This window comes from Pteropus alecto, unplaced genomic scaffold (assembly GCF_000325575.1).
Source record: "Pteropus alecto unplaced genomic scaffold, ASM32557v1 scaffold313, whole genome shotgun sequence".
NCBI lineage: Eukaryota > Metazoa > Chordata > Mammalia > Chiroptera > Pteropodidae > Pteropus > Pteropus alecto.
Genome location: NW_006434832.1, coordinates 1385779 through 1406640, shown reverse-complemented (window position 1 = coordinate 1406640; position 20862 = coordinate 1385779). Strand labels below are relative to the sequence as shown.

General features: G+C 55.5%; 2 protein-coding genes across 4 annotated transcripts in view; both read left to right on the top strand.

Annotated features, from left to right (window-relative positions):
• The window catches only part of PLEKHM1 (pleckstrin homology and RUN domain containing M1), a 41301-nt gene extending 27985 nt beyond the window's left edge, over window positions 1-13316 (top strand). For both annotated transcript variants that reach the window (XM_025045599.1, XM_006910153.3), the window contains 5 exons: window positions 1308-1453; window positions 4868-5061; window positions 9435-9498; window positions 10063-10220; window positions 11102-13316. In XM_025045599.1, the coding sequence (XP_024901367.1) occupies window positions 1308-1453; window positions 4868-5061; window positions 9435-9498; window positions 10063-10220; window positions 11102-11213 (674 nt within the window). In that variant the 3' untranslated portion in view covers window positions 11214-13316. The remainder of the gene's footprint in view (window positions 1-1307; window positions 1454-4867; window positions 5062-9434; window positions 9499-10062; window positions 10221-11101) is intronic.
• Window positions 13317-14538: 1222 nt separating this feature from the next.
• The window catches only part of ARHGAP27 (Rho GTPase activating protein 27), a 28071-nt gene continuing 21747 nt past the window's right edge, over window positions 14539-20862 (top strand). The window contains exons 1-4 of one of the 2 annotated variants that reach the window (XM_025045600.1): window positions 14539-14584; window positions 14699-14887; window positions 15828-15961; window positions 17283-17960. In XM_025045600.1, coding sequence (XP_024901368.1) covers window positions 17301-17960 — 660 coding nt within the window. In that variant the 5' untranslated portion in view covers window positions 14539-14584; window positions 14699-14887; window positions 15828-15961; window positions 17283-17300. Of the gene's footprint in view, window positions 14585-14698; window positions 14888-14941; window positions 15194-15827; window positions 15962-17282; window positions 17961-20862 lie in introns of those variants that run through there. The other variant, XM_015588082.2, reaches the window with a different exon arrangement.

The following is a 20862-nucleotide window of genomic DNA, read 5'->3' as shown; positions in this document are numbered from 1 at the left end:
GCTGCACAATGCCAAGGCGAGAGTCGTGACTGCAAGTGGTTTAGGAGCTGCCCTGTCAGGGTAGAGCCTGTGGGATCGGAGGGGAAAGCCTGCTTCAGGCGTCTGGAAGGAAGTGGTCTGTGGTCAGTACCCCTGGAGGATAAGAGAAGCTAGGCAGAGCAGAGCTTTCTACAGAAACATCTTCAAGCCCATCCCATTCCACCCCTGCTCACCCCTCGCCCACTGCCCAGCAATTCATACTTGGTGCAAATGCATGTTAGGGGAGCAGCTCTCACCCGTGCCTACCACTTGCCAGCCTGCTGGTGAGACGGGAACTGGGGAGCTTGGGCTTCCTCTCTGCCTGTAAGCACACAGCTCAGTGTCCAGGCAGACACCAACTGCTGCCATTTGGCTCGTATTTCATAGTTAGCAGTGCACTTTTAAAACCCGTCCCATTTAATCTTTGTAATAACTCCACAACATAGGCAGTAGTAGCTGAATTGTACAGATACTGGAATAGAACCTGACAAAAATTTGGTGACGGTCAGGATGAGGCAGTTGTTAAGCAGAAGAGCCAGCCCTTCTGGTCTCGAGGCTGGAGGGTCTCTTTCCCCGGCTCCATGAGAGGCTGGGTGTCTGTCAGGATTTGAGCCAGGCCTTTGATTTGCCCTAAGCACACCCCACTTCCATGCCCTCTGCCCCCCACTTGGGAGGACCACCCACCTAGGGGCTGAGGCTGGGCCCCTCGCCACTGTCCTGAGGTATCCAACAGCTCTGGCTTCAAGCTGGCACCAGGGAGTGTCCAGACTGCCCTGCTTCCTGCGGCCTTCCTACCCATTCTCTATGGCTGACCCCCTGTCCCCAGCTCCTTCCCTGCTTGCCGAGGCCCTGACTTAGTTGCTTCCATTTCGGGGCCTAGTGGAGGGGTGGACCTAGAGGAGGCTGGTATTGCTGAGCAAGCAGTGGGAACGCTGAACAAGGCAGCTATGTCTAAGAGTACGCGCGGGCTCTAGGACCAACGCGACCCAACTTTGAATCCCAGCTGTGCCACTTAATCATGTGACTGGCAGGTTTCCTAACCTCTGTGCATCGGTTTCTTCCGCTGTGAAATGGCAGTGGTAATTCTTACAGTGTTTTGCTGTAAAGATTAATCAATAGGCTTGATTCTGAGCGGTGGGAATATGGGTGGCAGTTGTTCTTGTCTTTGTACTCTCCCTTTTTATCTTTATATCCTCTTGAAATAGCGAGCCCTTTCTGCCTTATTAGTCTGTTATTCAGGAGCTGGCTCTGGCCACGCCGCTGCTCACTCCCACCATCCTTCTCCTCAGGCTGCTCCCGGCAAATTGGCTTCTCATTTGTACGACCCAAGCTCTGTGCCTTCTCTGGCCTCTATTACTGTGACATCTGCCATCAAGATGATGCCTCAGTGATTCCAGCCAGGATCATCCACAACTGGGACCTCACCAAGCGCCCGGTACGTCTCGAACCCAGCCTGTCATGGCCACACAGGGCTGCTGAGTGACAGAAGAATGGTCACTGCTCTTTGCTGCTGCTGTTCATCTGTCGGGTTTGGCTCTAAGGAAGCCATGGTTCAGGCCCCATGATGCTGGGGAGCTGACCAAGAAAAATACTTGATGCTAATCTATAGCCCTGGGCAGCGCTCTGTCCGTGCCTGCCTTGGTCCTCAGTTAGGAGTCTGAGGGTGGTTCTCTGTAGCTCCCCATGCTGCAGACAAAAAAGTTTAGGCACCTGCAACTAGACAGCTGAATGGATAGACAGGATAGATTGGACAGATGAATGGATGGTTGGACGGTTGGATGTTTAGATGGGGATGGATAAATCGGCTGGCCAGCTGGCTGTGCTTCCCCTTTTGTGCAGCAGTCAGCCTTTTGTGTTGTTGACATAAGAACCTGTCAAGAATTTTCATAACAATTTATGAGCCAAATTACGACAGTTGTGGGGAAGCAAGATCTCATATGCTCCGGAGAATGACAGTTTTGCGGTTTATTTTATACATTTGGAATTAAGGAGAGAATGTAAGGAAGATTACCTGAGGGTGAAAATTGGATTCCAGGATAGTTAATGAGATTGTGCTCTTGTGGGTGGTCGTGCCTGAGGAGGAGGGGTCTGAAAAGAGGCATTTCAGAAGTGTGTTAAGGCACACAGAAACCGTAGACAGGGCTTGCTTAAGGCAAAGATAAAGCTTTTACTAAAGAAGTTACAGGCGTGGGGCGTGATGCCCACCATGACCTGGCCAGGTAGGGACTGACGATCAGGTCACCCTGTGAGGTTACTGTCAGTTAGGTTTATACAACGCCCCTTTTTTGTCCACACTGTGCATCTATTTACATACGTATCTACCTTCTGGGATTATCCTGGACTCATACTGCTTTATGACGTGGTTCGTTCACTTAGTATTACATCTTGGGTACTTTATTATGTTCGCCAAATGCTTTTGAATAAGATGTGTTCTAAGATCATTCAGGTTTTCCTCTTCTCCAAATGAGCTTACCCACTTTTCTAGCTGTGTTTCCATGAGCAAATTATGTAACTTCAGTTTCTTCATCTGCAAAGGGGATTTATAACAGTGTCTGTCTTGGGCTTGTGTGAGGACTAGAGGAGAAGCTACCCGCCAGCCACTTAGACAGTGCCTTACATTAGTACCCTTCCCCTCTCCTGAGACCGTCACACCTTCTGCCCCCTCATTCACATGGCCAGGGTTTGCCTCCAGCGGCACAAACTTGACTTCCTCCCAAAGGCACAGATTTTTTCTAAAACAGACACAGAAACACGAGGAAGCTATTCGCTTCTCTCAAGACCCAGGCCCACTGGTGCGTCCTGGGATGTGGACATGTGCTCATCCCAGTGCAAGGGACATGGCGCCCAGCGTCTGTGCCACCCCAGCCTCCACCTCCTGGGGCCAAGAGCCCTAAAGATGTCAGCTTCACTTTGGCATTTTTGTTGGTTACCTCATCCCCACCCCTACCCTCAGTGTTAAGTATTTAACTACGTGGAGAAAATTAAACCTCCAAATCACTACAGATGCAAAGAACTCTTTGTCCACAGAACACACTCACTATTTACAACACCCAGATACTTCTGTTGAGACATCTCCTTATTCATTGCTGCAATTCTTGTGCCACTTCCTTTCCAACTAGAAAATTACAGTGCTTTTCTCGGCATATCTGAGATCAGGAAATATTTAGCGCTCTCTCAAAGATCCCTGGCTTGGGAAAGACAGGAAAATTCAAACTAGAAAGTGGCTGGCTCGCGGGTTAGGGGCCTCTGGCTGACCCGCTTGTGCGAGGCCCGCCTGGCACTTGGCAGGACGTGAGCCCAGGACTGGGGCTTCTTTCTTGGTCTGTCACTTCCACGCCCACGAGATAGAAAACGTCCCTGCGGAGCACAAAGCCCCCGGCTCGCCTGCAGCGCTCGGCAATTTTCCATGCACATTCCTGCGCATTATTTCATCTGTGCCTCACCCATGGCCTCAGGCCAAGTCCTGGGTAGGGCTGGGCCAAGGCTGGGGACCAGCAGCTTGACCTAGGTCACCTGCGCTTTGCCAGGTGGGCTGCCCCTCAGCGAAGGGCGGTACCTCACGGCTCTGTGCAATGGGAAAAAGGAGTCCTCCATTGCTAGGGAGGTAAGAGATACTGGGGGATCTGGGAGACAGGAGGCCAGAGGCCTCCCCAGCCCCACCAGTAACCATCTCCTGAGGGCCCTGTTACGTTCCTGACCCTCCAGGGGAAAGCTGGCCACAGCAGGCATTCGCCGAGTCTGCTGGCGGCCCCCATTCACTGAGGGTACGCTACATGCCAGAAGCGAATGTAGGTTATCTTTTAATCTAAATTTAAAATAATCCCAGAAAGTAGGTTCTTTTATTTTCTCCATTTTTCACGTGAGGAAACTGAGTCACAGAGAGGTTAGGAAAGTTTCACAGGGTCATACAGCTAGGAAACGGTAGAGCCAGGATTCAAATCCAATTCTAACATGAAAGCCAGACTCCTAACCACCACACAGTAGTTGACAGAGGAGACTGTCTCATCTCCTCCAGCCTTCTTATCACAGCAGGGGGTAGACTGCAGGGGAGAGAGGCTGCGCATTAGTTGGTGTGGCTGCCTGGTGTGCAGAGATGATGCCTCAGTTCAGACCTGGGCTCCACTTTCTACAAGTGTGTTAGATAAGCCACTTTAGCTTCTCAGAGCCTTAGTTTCCTCATCAATAAAGTGAGATGATGACACCTTCCCCTTTGGGTTGTTAACGGGATGAAGAAGGGATACGGTCAAGGTCCTTAGCCCAGTGTCTAGCAAATAGTATGTGCACAGTAATTGGCTTCGCCATCAGGTCGGGCCTGAGGGTAGAACCTTCAATGCCCTATCTGTCAGGTGGAAGAGGCTGACATTGCTCACTCAACTCCACACGGAGACTTGGGGGAACCCAGGTGGTGCTGCCTGCAAGATCTGAGGAACCGGGGAAACCACTTGTTAAGCTATGTCTGATCTGCAGCTTCCTGTGGTTGGAGCGTGACTCACACCAGTCACCTGGTTACTGAGTCAGCCCAGGGGACAGTGCCTGTTTCCTTTAGGCAGGAAAATGGGGGCTGGGAGGACAGGAAATAATGGGAAGGGTCTGTGAGGCCCAGATGGTCCAGGAGGATCAGGAGCTGGTGCCATGGAGAGTGGTTTGGGGGTCAGATAAATTGGGTACAAATCCTGGCTCGTATGAGCTGTGGGCCTAGGCCAAGTCACTTCATCTCTCTGAACGTCAGTTTCCTCATCTGTAAAATGAAGATGGCACCACTTCCCTTGGAGGGTGGTTGGAGGGTGAGTGAGTGAGGTGCTCACCAGATGGCCTTTCTGTCCCACCCCCACTGCCTGGTGGTGCCCAGATCTGCCGGCAGGCCCTGAAGTTCTTGACGCAGATACAGACCCAGCCCCTCATCAACCTGCAGCTGGTGAATGCATCTCTGTACCAGCATGAGGAGAGGATGCACCTCATTGGGCGAAGCCGAGAGCAGCTGAAGCTTCTCGGGGATTACCTGGGCCTGTGCCGAAGTGGAGCCCTCAAAGAGCTAAGCAAGAGGTGAGCGCCCTGGACACGGACACACACAGACACGCATGCTCACAGACACGCATGCACACACATACACATGCAGAGGGCCAGTGCATGCTCAAGGTGTCCTCTTGGGAGACGTGCCAGAGCTGGGTGGAAATCTCCTGCCCACTGGGCTCGGGGAATTCCCCATACATTTTAGGAGTGGCTTTTATTTGTTCATGTGTTCATTCATCTAAGCAGCAAATATTTATTGAGAATATACTAAATGCCCAGAACTGGGCTAGGTATGTGGGATACAACATAGAGCAAGGTAGGCCTGGGTCCTGCCCTCTTGAAGGTTAGGCAGATGAATCAGCTGCAGCTACAGCCAGGGCTGAGGGCCAGGAAAGAGAGGTAGGTTCTGGCAGTACAGAGGGGGTCGGCTAACTGGATTGGAGCAGGGCAGAGTGGGGAAGACTTCCTGGAGGAACTGGCATTTAAGATGAAACCTGAAAAATCGGTAGGAATAGGAAGGGGAAGAGAAGCAGGAAAGAGGGTTCCAGACAGAAAGAACAATGTGCGTGGGCCCCATACGTGGACAGAACAGAGAGAACTTCGGAGGGAGTGAGAAGGGAAGCGGGGCATGTGGCGAGAGGAAGGCTGGAGAAGCAAGTGAGGTCCAGACACAAAGGGCAGGTTGCCCTGGCTTCTCCCTTCCCCGGCCGGTCCTCCGTCCCGTGGCTGCTTTGCTCTCGTCCATGGCAGCATCCCTCCCACAATCCTCAGAAGACGGCAAGATTGGGGCGGGACCCTCAGGATGCCTTTCGAGAAGCTTCTCGGTACCCAGGGCCTGGGAGCCTGCTCGGGAGTGGGAGGTGATGCTGGGCTTCACTACAGACTTAGAAGGTCTTTCGGTGCCCATCATAAACACCTCCTAGCCCCTAGGTCGCAGCTCAGGCTGTGGCCTTCTGTGGGACTGTGCTATCCTGGGGCCCTCGAGAGGCCTCAAGTGGAAGAGCTGGTGCCTACTGCCCAGGGGGCTTCATTGCTGTGTTTCTGGGGACTTGAAGAAGCTCACAAGCCCCTATACATTCTGCCCCCCCAGCCACTCCTCCCCACAAAGGTGGCACAGAGACCACCTATCTGATGGGCCGTACCTCCTCTGTCCTGGCTTCCTCACGGCACCTCAGGGCCAGGGCGGTACCCAGTGCAGGTCCCCTAGGACTCTCGAGGGGGCTGCTGCAGGGAGCTCTCTCTTAGTCAAAGGTCTCCTTCGCAGGGCCTGGAAGAACAGCCCTCTGAGGGTCACCATGAGGGGCCCTAGAAGGCTGTCTTCCTGGGAGGCTCTACCCACCTCTGCCATCAGCTGGGTGCCTGGGTCTTCACTCACTCCCATCCTTTCTGAGATTCCAGGACCCAGGGCTTCAGAGTCTGTTCCTCTGTCCCCCATGACCAGAGTGGTAAAATCTCAGGTCAGGTGGGACCCTGTCACCTGACCCAGTCAGGGGGTCTCTGCAGACCTGAGCAGACCAGCTGCCTACTCGGGTTGAATCCTGGGTGTTGTTCCCACTCACCCGTCCCCACCCTGCTGAGATTGGTCACTGGCCTTACTGACCTGCCTGGGCTGACCTGTGCTGGGGGCAGTCCCGCCTCTTTCTCCCTGGCCCTGCTGTTCTCATCTTTGGGCAGCAGCCCTGCATACCTACTGTGTGCCTGGCCTACCAGAAGGCAGGGCAATGCCTGTATAAGTCCCCGTATAGAAGCAGGGCAGATGGGAAAGAGCACACGAGCAGCCTTTGCCTGGCCTCAGACCTGCTGTGTGACTCAGGGAAGTTGCTTCACTTCTCTGAGCCTCGGCTTTCTTGTCTACACAATGGTCAGTCATCCCTGTGTTCACATAGCCTTCCTGAATTGTGACGAAGGCCGCGTGAGAGTCTGGGAAGGGACACAGACAGGCAGACAGATGGCCCTGGATTAGCGTGGCAGGTGCCGTGAAGAAGGGCACCTGACCCCACCTTGGCAGGGCCCCGAGGGCCAGGGAGGCTCCCAGAGAAGATGGCATCTGAGTGGAGGGTTGGTGGAGTTTCTTTCTTCATTAAGGAAAAGAAAATGCTTTTCTTCTTTACAAGGATAGTATTCAAACAGTACAAGAAAGAATCAGGCAGAAAGTTCGGAGCACACCTTCTCCAGTCCCACCCCCACAGTACTGTTAGAGTGGAGTGTGCTTCCAGACCTCACTCTGTCCTTACACAGAGGAAAACAGCAGTGCCACAGCACAGATGGCATCCCACATGTAGTTAACTGGGGTTTAGAAGAATAACTAAAGAAATGGGAAGGGCTTTCCTGGCTAAGGGGGCCTGTGGCATGGAGTGGGAGGGCATGCAACTCGCCAGGATCCACGAGGGGCTGAGTGCAGCTAGATTGTGGGTACGGGGGCCAGACCTTGAAGGATTTTGAGCATGGGACTATCTCATTCTGACTGAGAGTTTAGAAAAGACCCACTTTGGCAGCAGTGGCACCCAGGCTGCTGTGGGCGAGGAGGCCTGGACCGCGTGGCCAGCATGGAGAGTGAGAGGATGAGGAAGGTTGAGAAGTAACGGGCAGCTCTGGGATCCCTTTTCCCTCAGCGGACCCAGCCAGGCGGCTGCCACCAGCAAAGGGGAACTCTTCTCTGACTTTACTTCCCACATCAGTTGTCAGGCCTGTCTGAGTGTGACAGGCCCCGGGCATGGTGGCTTGCAGGGTGGGCCCTGGGCCTGGCCGGCCCCCGGGCCTTCCATGACTGTGAGCAGATGGCAGGTGACAGAGGAGACTCTCCATCCAAATCAGCTCCACCCTTCCTGCCAGTTCAAGGACAGCCTGTGCAACAGTCCCCCACTCCCACCCTGCATTCCCCCCCACTGCGTTTTCCTGGTGATAAATAGTGGCTTCCTGTTCTCAGAAAGCTGGGGTTTTCCTGTGGAGACCAGCATAGTGAACTGAGCGGCTGGTCGGCAGTGTCCTTACCCCACGGGACACAGTGCGGCCTGCCCAGCTGCTTGGTGGGACTCACTGTGTCCACCCTAGATTGGGTTCCCCCCAGAACACAACTGAGGCCGTGGGGTGAGCCATGGCCAAGCCCAAATTCCAGGTGCCCCCGGGCCTGGCGTCATCCTGCCCCCAGGCGTCTGGAGCATCCTGGGGCAGGTTCCCAAGCTTCCTTGTATTCGGAACACCCCCACTTCCCCCGCCCCCAAATCCAGCACCACAAAGACACGCATAGCAAGGCCAGGCAGGCTTTTGTACCAGGGGAATTTCTGCAGATGTTTCCTCTCCATCCCTCAGGATGTAACGCCTGGGATCTCTGCCACTGGCAAGGTGGAAACTGGAGCCCAGTTGGTGGTTGAGCCTTGTCCTCTGTCTCCCCACCTCTGAAACAGGATCTGCCATGGTGCTGAGGACAGGTCTCAGTTCCTCTCACATAGCACCGAAACCAGATGCTCAAATATCTGCCTCTCAGCTGGATCAGGGGCTGTAGGAGGGTGGAGGCCACATCCTGTGCATTTCTATCCCCAGCATGGTCCCTGGTATGTAATGGTGGCAGGAACGACAGTAGCTGACATCTACAGGCATTCACTAGGTGGATAAGGACGCGGGCTCTGGAGCCAAATCCCTGCATCCAAACCCCAGCTCTGCCACTTAGTAGCTGTAGGCAAGTTATTTAACCTCTCTGTGCCTCTCCTTCTCAAAATGGGTATTATAATAGTGCCAACCTCACAGGATTACCGTGAGGATTAAAAGAGTTAATATATGTAAAACTCTCAGCCTAGTTCCTGGTACCAATTATTAGCTTTCATCATCATCATCCTCATTATTATTTTTCATAGACATGTATTTTATTCGTTTATATAATTTAAAAATTTTTTAGCTTTATCGAGGTATAATTGACAAATAAAAGTTGTCAATTATTTAACATGTACATCATGGTGATTTGATAAATGTATACATTGTAAATAGATTCCTCACACCTGGTTAATTAACACACTCATCACCTTATTGTTTATTTATTTATACATAATTTTTTTGGTGAGAACATTTAAGTTCTACTCTTAGCAAATTTCAGTTATGCAATATAATGTTATCAACTATAGTAGATAATTATTCATTGTTTACTATGTGCTATATACACTAAGCCAAATGCTTTAGATAAATTATTTAATCCTCAAAACAGCTCCATTTCTCAGGGGAGGAAACCCGAAGCGCAGGGAGGTTAAGCAGCTTGCCCAGGGTCCCAACAGCTAGTCACCTGGAAGCACAGGTGCCAGCCCAGGCCAGCCCAGGCAGGTCTTTCCTCCTGGCCAGCAATGTGGAGGGACGAAAACAAACAGACTAGCCTTGGGCTTGGCAACCCTCTTAAGGAACCTCTTGTGTTTTCTTTGAAGGCTCAACTACAGGAATTATCTCTTGGAGTCTCCCCACAAGTACAGTGTCGCCGACCTCCAGCAGGTGAGATATCATCCCCGTAGAACTCTCCAGAGAGACCCCATTCTGGGGAAATCAGAAAGGGAGACGGGGGGGTGGTGCCTGAGTTTGCTGAGGCAAGACGGCCCTCTTCAGTTTCTCAGGACCTTGGAATGGGTGTCCCACTGTCTTTTGCTTTCTGGGGCAGTGAGTGAGCCCCCAGCCCTCTCCCAGAATAAGCAGGCACGCCAGCAAAGCCCAGGGTCACTGGGGTGCCTCAGCCCCTGCCCTGCATCTGGACTCATCCCTGGCTTGGAGGGCAGAGGGAGAAAAGGCCACAGGGCTGAGAGGTTGGGACATCCACTTCCTCAGGGGAAGGAACAGTGGGTTTGGGTCTCACCTGTCAATCCTGTTATCCCCAGGATGCACAAGGGCTGGACGTCTGCATTGCTCGGCCTGATTCAGGGGGGATTTCTTGCCCAAGTGGAAAGACACTTCTGTTGGGGTACAAGTCCTCAGGCAGGGTGCCATGGGCAGCAGCAGGCCATGTTGTGCAGATGGCCACAGCCTCAGCACAGCTGCCTAAAAGGCCTGCACTTGCCCTCACAGATTGCAGAGGGGGTGTATGAAGGATTCCTCAAGGCCCTCATCGAATTTGCCTCCCATCACGTGTACCACTGCGACCTGTGCACCCAGCGTGGCTTCATCTGCCAGATCTGCCACCACCATGACATCATCTTCCCCTTTGAGTTTGACACCACAGTCAGGTATGTGGGACACCCAGCCAGCCACCCCACCTTCACCCCCACCCACAGCTGGCCCCAGTGTTCCAGGGTGGCAAGCCCTGCACCATTATTCAAGAGCACAGAACAGCCCCTCTGTGCCAGTGCCACGGAGCGGTGAGGTTGTCCAGAGCAGCTGACACCCTGGGCAGTCATGACCAGCCCTAGTCCAGCTAGGGACAAGACAAGCCCTCACAGAGCTCCCCTGCTTCTCCTGAGCTATCATCTTCCTGGAGACAAGGTGGCTGCTGGCTCTGTCAGTGGGAGGCCTCCCTGGGCCTCAGTTTTGTCATCTGAATGGATTGAGGAGGGACTGAATGAGTTACTGTCCTGGAGAGTTGGCATAAGGCCCAGCACAAAGCGGGTACCTCGTAGGTGGTGCCTACCCCTGCCTCTGCTCCTGTCATAATTGTTCTTGTCCCCAGTTGTTGCTCATTACCAGAAGCTGTTAAATGAAAAAATTCATCAAACCTCCATTCCAACCCGTGTGGGAGTGGAAACCTGAACTGGTGGGAGCATTAATTCATTTTCAGTAGGTGTCCCCTGGCCCGGATTCAGCCCCTGAACAGACCTAGAGCTGAGTTATTTAAACTGCAGAGTGCCTTAAACATAGGAAGAAGTCATTTAGTGAGTCTCAGCAGATTTATAAAAATGAAAGAGAGAGTACCGTGTGTATCACGCGACCTAGGGGAAGCATTGCTGCAAGGCTCTCTCGTCCCGGGAAGGAGAAGTAGCGCCCACATGCCTGTGGTTGTGGGTAGAACACAGCCTGACCGCGGGGTCTGATCATGAAAACTAGCCAGCCTCAGGTCCCAGGGGAGGCCTCCGGCCCATTGGCACAAGGAGCACTTGCCGCTTCCTCCCAGGTGCAGTGAATGCAAGACCGTCTTCCACCAGAGCTGCCAGGCCGTGGTGAAGAAGGGTTGCCCCCGCTGTGCCCGCCGGCGCAAGTACCGAGAACAGAACACTGTCGCCTAACCCAGTCTCCTGTCCCCACCTGGAAGGCCTCAGGGTGAGGGTTCAGCTCAGCCATACCAGCTGGGTTTGCCCTCAGCCAGGCTACTCTCTCAAGGTGTCACAGCTGTCTCCCTTGTCAGGAAGACTCTCAGATGTGACCAGAGCATGAGCCTACCAGAGGGAGCCCTTGATGATGTCCCCTGCACTTTCACATCTGCTCCAGGAAGTGGGAACACCAGCAGACGCCCCCTGTCTGGGGTGTGGGGGTCTTTGCTCTAATCAGGCCCTGGCTCACTGTGCTGATGTGGCACCTCCCGCAGGGCTGTTCCCACGCTGTGGAAACAAGACTTTGCAATTCCACGTTCCTGATTAAAAGGTCTAGTTTTTTAAGGTGGGGTTTTTTTCCCTTCATATTTCAACAGAAATTATTTTTTTATTCTTAATCCTACACTAGTCACCCAAGTAATCCAGGCATTCTCACCCTGAGCAGATGCGCAGCAACTGCTCAGGCCTGGTCCGCAGGCGGGTGGGCAGCTGGGCGGGCAGGCCACCCCTGAGACAGAGCCCGTCAGCGGGACCAGGTGCCTTTCCTTCACTTGCCAGGCGCTCGCTGCCAACAGCTCGAGCGCAACGTGCCAAACTGCCCATGAGGCCAGGTGGGGTCAGTCCCGATGACCACCTGCTTCCTCCCCGTCTCTACTCTCTGCCCTCATCCTCCCCACCTGAAAAGCCCATCACCTTTCTTCATGTCAGAGCCCCCTGGCTCTTCTGTAGCCTGAATCTTGGTCCCTGCAGGAGAAGGGGGATGATTCGGAACCAGCACTGTCAGCACTTTGCACCTTCCTTAGTCCAGGGAAGGGCTGTCACCTTGCCCACTGCCCTGCCCCATGCCCTCCTCAGCTCTTACCACACACAAGCAGCCAGATGGACAGGGTGCTGCTGCAGATGCTCTCAGGGGACCCACCTCCACCTGACGGACCCCTGCTGGGACAGAGGAAGGCTGGACACACAGAAAGGGCAGCAAGTGCCAGCCCTGCCGCTGAGATGTGCAGGGACCTGTGGGAGAAGCACCTTGTGGAACGATGCTTTATCTCAGTTTACAAAGCCATGAATTCACACAGCTTTGCTGGACTGGCCCAGGAGGGGCACTGCCAATGACTAGAAAATTTCTTTGGAGCACCATTGCCTTTTGAGAGGGTCTTGGGATGGGGTGGGATTCTGGAATTGTTTTTAATGTGATATTTAGACCCCTGGGGTGTGGGGGAATTCTAGGCATGATTTCTCTGCTGCCTTCCCCTACCTCTCCTGGACCCAGCAGCCCTGGGATCCTCTGGCCATCCTCTCTGCGCTCAGCTTGGATTGGGGCCCTCAAGTGGAGATCCACCTGTCACTGTCAAGAGATGAACCTACTCCCACCTCTCCCTTGAGGTGATTCGTCTGCTGAGTCACCTGCCCAGCCCTGTGGAGCTGGATAAATTGTGCAATAGAACAGAGGAGGTACTAGGTAGGTGGGGGAGAGGGCTGTCACACAGCTTCTCTGTCCCCTCAAGGAAGATGGTGCACACCTGTGCCTGGTACACCAAAGCCTCCGGAACCGGAAAGTGGATCCTTATCCCCATCCCACGCCCTCACAGCAGCATTAATGCTCCAGCACAAACAGCCTGATCAGAGCCGGAATCGCCCAGAGCCCTGAGTGGGCAGGAGCTCAGCCTGGGGTGGGCAGTGCCACTTGAATCTGGCCTTGTTTCCTTGGGCCTGTGAGTACATTCTATGTTCCAGAAGATCTGCCCTAGGAGGTGGCAGGAGTGTGGCCCTGGAAGAGCTCGCTTCAGTCCCCCCTACTCCTACCCTCCTGGTGATTAGTAGCATTAGAGCTGACCCTCTCCTCTTTACCAAAAGCTGCTGATGCTTTCAAATGAAGTGACTTTTACCCCCCACCCCCACTACCAACGGAAAGCTGATGTGAACCTCAGAAGTGGCCACACTATTTTTAAAATGTTGAGTTATGCAATAAACTGCAATGAGGGGCCTTGGCCCCAAGGAGTGCTTTGCAATGTATTGAAGAAACTGCTGCCATGTGATTTTTGAATGATTTTGCAGTAAAGATCTGATCTTTCTAATCTCCGGCCTTGCTTCTGAATCTTAATGTTGCCACTGACTTGGGGAGACCACGGGTCAGCCATTACCATCTGAGAGGGCTCCACTCTCCTTCACTCTCCCGTTAGTCCCTAGGCACGGGAAGGGGGAACAGTTACAAGCAGGGGGCGTGAAGGAGAGGAAGTAACAAGCTAGTCTATAGCTACCCTTGCTACTCTGAGGAAGCAGGGACCCTGTAGGGCCAGATTTCAGGGGCTTTGGGAGGTTTACTCAATTACACCCATACGTAAAGTAACAACTGAAGCTGATGCCTGACATTCCACCACAATGACTTCTTTCCTGTGCCTTAAATGTCAAAGCACAGACTCCTGACACGAACGTGTGAAACCTTGGACTGTATTTCCCACTGGGCTGAGAGAGAAGGGTCTCAGGAAGAATGGGCAGTTAGTGCAGGGTCCCTAATTCAGGGTATGTGGTTTGCGGGCTCAAAGTGGCATTTACTTGGCTGCAGATCTTCCTCTGAAATTCCAGGAGAAGTCTAGGGGGTTCCTGCAGGGAGAAGACCACCACTGCCCATTGTGTGGACAGAAGAAAGAAACAGACTAACCCGCAAGGAAATCAGGTTGCAGGAAAATGGGGCTGAAAAAGATGACATTCAGGTCTGCAGTTTCCTGTTCTTTCAGCCCTCTGCCCATCCCATGAGCTCAGCTCACTTCCCTCCAGGAGGCAGTAGGTGGTGGGCTTCAGGAATGTAAGAGAAACCTGTTTTGGGGGGTGGTGTTTGGCAGGCCCACCAGAGGTCCAGGGACATGTGACCTACCTTGCCTTTGGACTCTGCCTTCATCCTCAGCAAAGTGCCTCTGAGGACACCTGTCCCCCTCCCCACCAAAGGAGGTCTGGAGACCTCAGTCCAACCCCAAAGAGGACACCTCCTCTCATAATAAAAGTTGTGATAATCATAACTAATATATTGTGTGTTCTTACAATAATTGTTCTTGGTGGATCTCTTTTAATCTTCCCAACAATCCTATGAAGTAGGTGTTACTGTCCCCATTTACAGGAAAGAAAAACAGACGCAGCGATTCGGCGAGGATCTTGAGTCCAGCCCCAGGAGGTTGCTCTGAGGTTACCCTATAGACAGATTGGAGGGTGGCCCTCCTCCGCGACGAAGATCAAGGAGGGGGTGGGGATCAAGCAGTGGGAGGGAAATCTGGCCAGAAATTAGTGCGGAGGCTCCTTGCCCCCTTATCCCACCGTCCTGGTCCTGCTGCCTCCACCTCGGGGGAGACTGCCAGGTGTGGCCCAGGATCCCAAGAGGTGCAGGGGGAGGGGTGGCGTCTCTGCTCCTGGGGCGCTGGCCCGGCCCAGAGGGGACAGGAAGCCAGGACACCGGGGATTGTCTCTCGCAGCCGCAGCCCAGCCCCAGCCCGGGAGGAAGTTCTGCCGGGTGCTCTCCGCTGGTGCCTCCCTCGCTATATTGTTGAACAGGAAACCCGGCAGCGCGGGCGCTGAGCGGTGGAGGAGGGAGCGCCGGACGCCGAGCCCACGCGCGCCTGCCGGCACAAGTGGAGGCGAGGCTAGCGAGTGGACACCCCGAGGTGCCAGAGCCGCGCCGGACCGGGAGGGGGCTGCTGAGCCAGGGGTAGTGGCTGGGGTGCCGCAGGTGGCGGGTCCTCACCCGGGAGCACCCGGCGCCTGCCCGCGTTCGCACCGCGCTGGGACGGGAGCTGCGCGGGCCCGGGGGAGGCCGTGCGGGACGGGTCCCCCCGCCCATCGGGAGAACGGGAGAGGCGAAGGGCGGCCCCCGTCTGGGGGCAGGAAGGGCCCCAGCGCCGACCCAGGCGTTGGCGCCGCTGTGGCTCGCGTCGCCGGAGCAGTGGACGCAGGGAACCTCCTGGCGAAGGGTTCGTCCTCGAACTCCAGGGATCCTCCCCGCTCCCCGCTTTCCTCCCCTTCTCTTCGCTCTTCCAGGGTCAGGGAAGGAGACGAGGCCCGGGTATCCTCCCCCCTGGGCCCAAGCTCCTGCGCTCTGGTGTGCGTCTCTGCCGTGGGAACCCTCTCCGAGCTTTTCCAGGCCGGGCTGAGCTGCTCCGGGACAGGGCCTGGGGGAGGGCGGAGGTGGGCCCGGAGCCGGTAGTGCCTGCAATCCGGCTGGAAAGGGCTTGTAGTTGGTGATTCAGAATGCAAGAGGCCTCGCTCAGATTGGGAACGCCCGGGCGAGACAACCAGCGCAGGTCGAGCAATCCCCGGGACGCAGAGGCTTGCGGACAGCAGATCCCTCGTGGGGGGCGGGGGCAGGGTAGGGGCAGGACAATACCTTCCCTAGGCTCTGCTTGCGACCTGCTAGCGCCGCTTCAGTCACAGCCCTCCCTGCCACTGCCCCTCCCTCATGCCTTCTCTTGCTCCGGGCCCCGCTTCCAATGTCCTCACCGGCCCAGACTCTTTCAGGCTCCTCCTCGCCCCTCCCAGATACAGCTGCTTTGGTGATTGGGAGCAGCCCTCCTGAGGGTCCCTCTCCCTCTTTGCTTCCCTTGCCAGCTCCTGCCCCGCGAGGTCTCTCTAAGTCTAGCCCTTGGAAGCCCCGCCCAACGAGATGGCAGGGGACTAACCTGCGTCCATCCGCCGGCTCCGCCCATCCAGCCCATGGGCTCCCAGCCGCCCGCCCTACCGTGGTGAGTGAGCCGCGGGAGGTGGAGGGGGTGGGCAGGAGGTGAGGAGATGGGGTGTCCTCGCGGCTTTTGTTGGTTTAGCTCCTGGCAGCTCACCGACCCCACCTCCAGGGCCGCGTGTGCTTAGTGACTCAGTTTACACCTCTTCTCTCATCGAGGAAAGCTTGAGAAAGTAGAGAAGGAGCGCTATGCGCCCTGCGGCAGGACCCTGTTACTTGGCTCCCTCAGCCTCAGCAAGCAACTGAGCTCCCAACTGCTGGTTCCTGGCCACCTTTGTGGGGCAGAAGGTGTGGTCAGTGTGAAGGCTTGAAGGGACCGATCATTTCCGGAGGAAGCCATGGACGCCTCGCTTTGATGGAGGGACGCAGGCAGATTTAGTTAGGCTCTGACCCCCTCCCACACCAGGAGCCAGGCTGAGCCGGCATGGAGTGAGTGGGGTTTGTGATGATCACTCCAGTAGAACTATGAGGATCTCGGAGACACCGCATGGGTAGTCACTGACACAGTGCGTTCTCTAGGAGCCCCTCTCATGTGGCAGTATAGAGATCGCAGGGCTTGTAGGCAGGCCACAGGGGGTGCGGAGGTGGAGGTGGGAGCTGGAGAGCAGGGGCGGTGCGGGCCGGTCTGGGCGGGCGGGGCTCCAAGTTTAGGTCTGCGGCGCAGTCGCTGGGGGAGGAAAAGAAAAACCGAGAGAACCGGTTCCCAGGCGCTCGCAGTCGCGGCCCCTTACGCCCAGGCTCTTAGACTAAGCAGAGAAGGGATACTCCCAGGGTAGAGCGGCGCGGGGCCGCTCCCAGAGCTGGCGCCCCAACCCTGACCCTTCCGGCCCGGGGCACAGACGCCTGGAGGGAAGAGACACTGTGGACGCGGATTCCCTGAGGGCTGCAGGTGTTAGGACGGGACGGCGCGGGGAATGGGCTGTTCTTTCCACGTCACAGACCGGGAAACTGAGGCCCAGTCAACTTTTAGGCAAATTGTGGCGTCGACTTTATCGCGGGCAATCGCCCCATCTGAGCCAAAGCGTCCCTAGCTGTAAAATTGGACCAGTATTACCCATAATCTCCACCCCAAGGGATTGAAGTGAGGCTCAAATTTAGTAACCAACGCCACAGAATGAAAGCATTGTCCTAATTCCATCACTGTTATAAGAATGCGAACCTAAGTGATTATTTTATCCAAGTCTCCCGTTTTAGAGACAGGAAAACTGAGGCCTAAATTTACACGACGAATACAACTTCGGGACTCGGAATCAAGGTCTTCTCTAGTGCTGTGAGCTTCCCGGCTCCGTGGACCTGACCTCCTTGCTCCTCCTTGCTGTCCACAGGGAGAGGCCGTGGCCGCGATGGCTGCGGACGTCGAGGGGGACGTGTACGTGCTGGTGGAGCACCCCTTCGAGTACACGGGCAAGGACGGACGCCGCGTCGCCATCCAGCCCAACGAGCGCTACCGGCTGCTGCGCCGCAGCACAGAGCATTGGTGGCATGTGCGACGAGAGCCTGGCGGACGCCCCTTCTACCTGCCGGCACAGTACGTGCGCGAGCTGCCGGCGATCGGCGACCCTGTCACCGCCCCGCCGCTGCCCGCGCCTCACCCCGGCCCTGCAGCCCCGGAACCGCTTGCCTACGACTACCGCTTCGTGAGCGCGACGGTGCCCACAAGCTCCGACGGCACGTCCACCGAGCCCCGCGGTCGTGCGGGCTCCCTGTGTGGCCCTGCGCTGCGTGGCGCGGCGACCCAGCACAGCAGCCTGGCGCCGGGCCTGCCCACCAGCTTGTACACGCGGCCTGCTGCGCGGGTGAGGCCCACGCAGTCCCTGGACGACCTGGCGCGCGCCGCCGCCGCGCCCCCTGCCGGCCTCCTGGGGAGCGACGGCCGCTTCAAGGCCTGCAGCGTGGCGGGCTCCTGGGTGTGTCCGCGGCCCCTGGTGCGCAGCGACTCTGAGAACGTGTACGAGGCCATCGAGGACGTGCGCGGCCCGCCGCGAGAGGAGCGCCCCGGGCAGGTACACCGCTGGGAGCGGGTAGCCGGAGGCGGGCGGGGGAGACCCACTCGGCTTGGCATCGGGTTCAATGCGGAGCAGCAATATCCGCGGGTTTTGGATCAGCTCCCTCACACCGAGCCCCACTTTCCTCAACCACGAAATGAGGGGTACAGGCTCACAATTTCTCACCTGCAATTCCGAAGTGCCAAAACTCTCTGGAACCGAAAGATTTTTCGTAATTCAGTTGATGACTTGAACTGATGTGAGACCATTGATGGTCTTTTTTTGTTGTTGTTACCCCATTTAGTGTGAATATTCAAATTTTGCTGCATAAATGCAAATGAACTTGATTAGAGCCAAGCTGGGAGCGTTATGTCAACTAATAGCAGGTGTCTGCGCCGTAGTGCCTTTCTAAAATCCGAACCACTCTGAAACGCATCTGGCGTGAAATAGGGGATTGTGGGCCTGCATCTGGTTCTCACCTGCTTCGCCTTTCTTCCTGGAGTTTGGGTGTTCGGACGAGATAATGGTTAAGAAAGTCAGGTTCTGCTTCCTTTTTGGCTGCTTCCAACATTTCAGTTCCCTCTTTAAAAAAAAAAAACTTGTTGGGTTTATTTCAGAAAGAAGTCCAGTTATAGTATTTTCTTTCTCAAATGTTAATTTGAGAAATCGAAAATAGAACATGTTTTAGAAACACTCTTATCCTCAGAATTCTGCCGGCGGCTCTGGGGTCTTGAACTTTAGGAACTTTTCGGAGGGGAGAGGAGGAGAATGCAGACCCCCTGTGACATCTGCCACCAGCGGAATAATGGTGGGCAATTCACTCCCTCTCTCAGAGTCTGAGTTTGTCCTTTAACCCAAAGTGGTGAGGAAGGGGGCTGGATGGCCCTTGAAGCTTGTGAGGCTCTGATTTCTTTCTTTGTACTTAATGTAGTTACAATAAACATTGATGCCTACCACGTGCCAGGACAGAGTCCGAGATGTACAGAGGAAGGAGGCACGGTCCCAGTCAGCCAGCTCCTCAGTCTTCCTTCTGCCGGTCTGGTTATAATGCAGAGCTCGGGATTTGAGGGTACAGAGAGTCGAATTTGACTCCGCTGGGTCACTGGCCAGCTGCTGACGAGCCACTTAATTCTCTCAGCCCTAGTGTTCTCGTGTGCAAAGGCAGGACAATACCTAAGGATTAAGGTTGTTGATAGCTTTCAACAAGGTGAGGTGTGGACGAGCGTGGCACGTAGTAGGCTGTCCACCAAGACTAGCCGGAGTTCCACTTGGTATCCGATGTCCTTTCCTCCGGCTCTGCGCGGCCTTCGCGCCGGTTTCTGCAGGGGGCAGCTCGCCCCCTTGTGGCTAGAGCGGAGAACAGCATCCGGCGGGTGGGGATGGGGAGCCGCGACTGGGCCTAGGGAGTGTCGGCCGGGAGTCCGGGGGGTGAGGGGCGGGGACCGTGAGATCCTGGTGACCGGAGCCTCTGCCGGCCAGCCGGACTCTGGGATAGATGCCTGGATGTCTGCGCTCCTTCTCTCGGCGCCCCTCAGTTCTCGGCGGCGCGCTCTGGGCCTCTCAACATTCTCTGTCCTGGTGATGGTGGGAGTGTCTGTTCCTCCAAGGTGAGCTCCTCGAGGTGGAGGACTGGCCTTGCCTTCTGAACCCCCGCCTCCCGCACAGGGCCTGGCCCAGAGCGTGTGCAAGAGTATGTTGAGGGGCAGCAGCGCCCTTTTCCCTGAGTCCCGGCTCTGCAGGTCTGCCCAAGGGACACCACCCCAGAGCCCAGGACCAGGGCGGAAGAAGGAGTAGGAGAAGACCCCAAACCTGGGTACTTCCTGAGAAGAGAAACCACTCCAGCAGCCATGGGCGCTGCAGGGTGGTATCTTTGCTCCGCCCTCCCCCAGCTTCTAGCAGTTGCAGTGGTGTGTTGGGGGAGGGGGACCCAGGTGATGGTGGAGGTGGTGCCTCCTCAAGAAGGAACAGGCATCTGCCAGAGACTTGGGTGTTGGCAGAGAGGCTCTGCCTGGTCCCACTTGTGTCCTTAATGCACTGTGTGACCTCAACAAGTCGCTTAGCATCTCTGGTCCTGTTTCATCCCTGTGTAATAGGTATAATACCACACTCCCTGTACTGCTTTCTTCAGGTGTCCGCTGTAGGCCTTCCTGACAGCCCATCCCCAGCACACCTCAGGAGTGGGGAGTTGGTTCTCTCCTGGGAAGGAAACCCCACTCTGCTCTTAGTTGTTCAAAGCAGCGTTTAGAGAAGGAATTTCCTGAAAGGTGAGCCTGCCTGTTTTCCTCTCGGAGGAGGCAGGAGAAGCAGGTCCTACCCTTCCCCGCATTCACTAAGTATGAATTGGTTGAATACCTGCCAAGTGCCAGATGAGTCTTCGATTCTACAGGTGACCGAGGCATAGCTTCAGCCCTGGGGAGGTCGCTGTCTGGGACAGGAGGCTGGCAGGAGGGTACAGATGCCTCAGCCCAGGATGGCACAGGCTGTTTGTGATAGAGGTGCATAGGTGGAAGTATAAGATGTGGCACCTTTGAAGCCTTGCAGCCCCACCCCCACCAGGAATTCGGACTTTACCCTGCAGCTGTTGGAAGGCTCTCAGCAGAGAGGGGAGTGGGGTTGAGAAAAGACCCCTGTGGTGGGGGCTTCAAGAATGGCTGACCTTCGTGGTCTCCCGGACATCTGGTGATGACAGGAGATTTGGGAGGGAGACTTGGTAGGACCTGGTGGCTGATAGCTGATGGGGGATGGGTGGGTGAGAGAGAAATCAAAATGAGCTCCAACCTCCCGGTTGGCACACTGAGGGGGCGATGGGGAGCAGAAGGAGGGAGGAACAAGGCCGAACCTCTTTGGCGCTGCTGAGTTCAGGAGGCGGTTGGATAGCCGAGTCTGCCGCCCAGAAGAAGGCCTTTGGCTTGTGATGCCG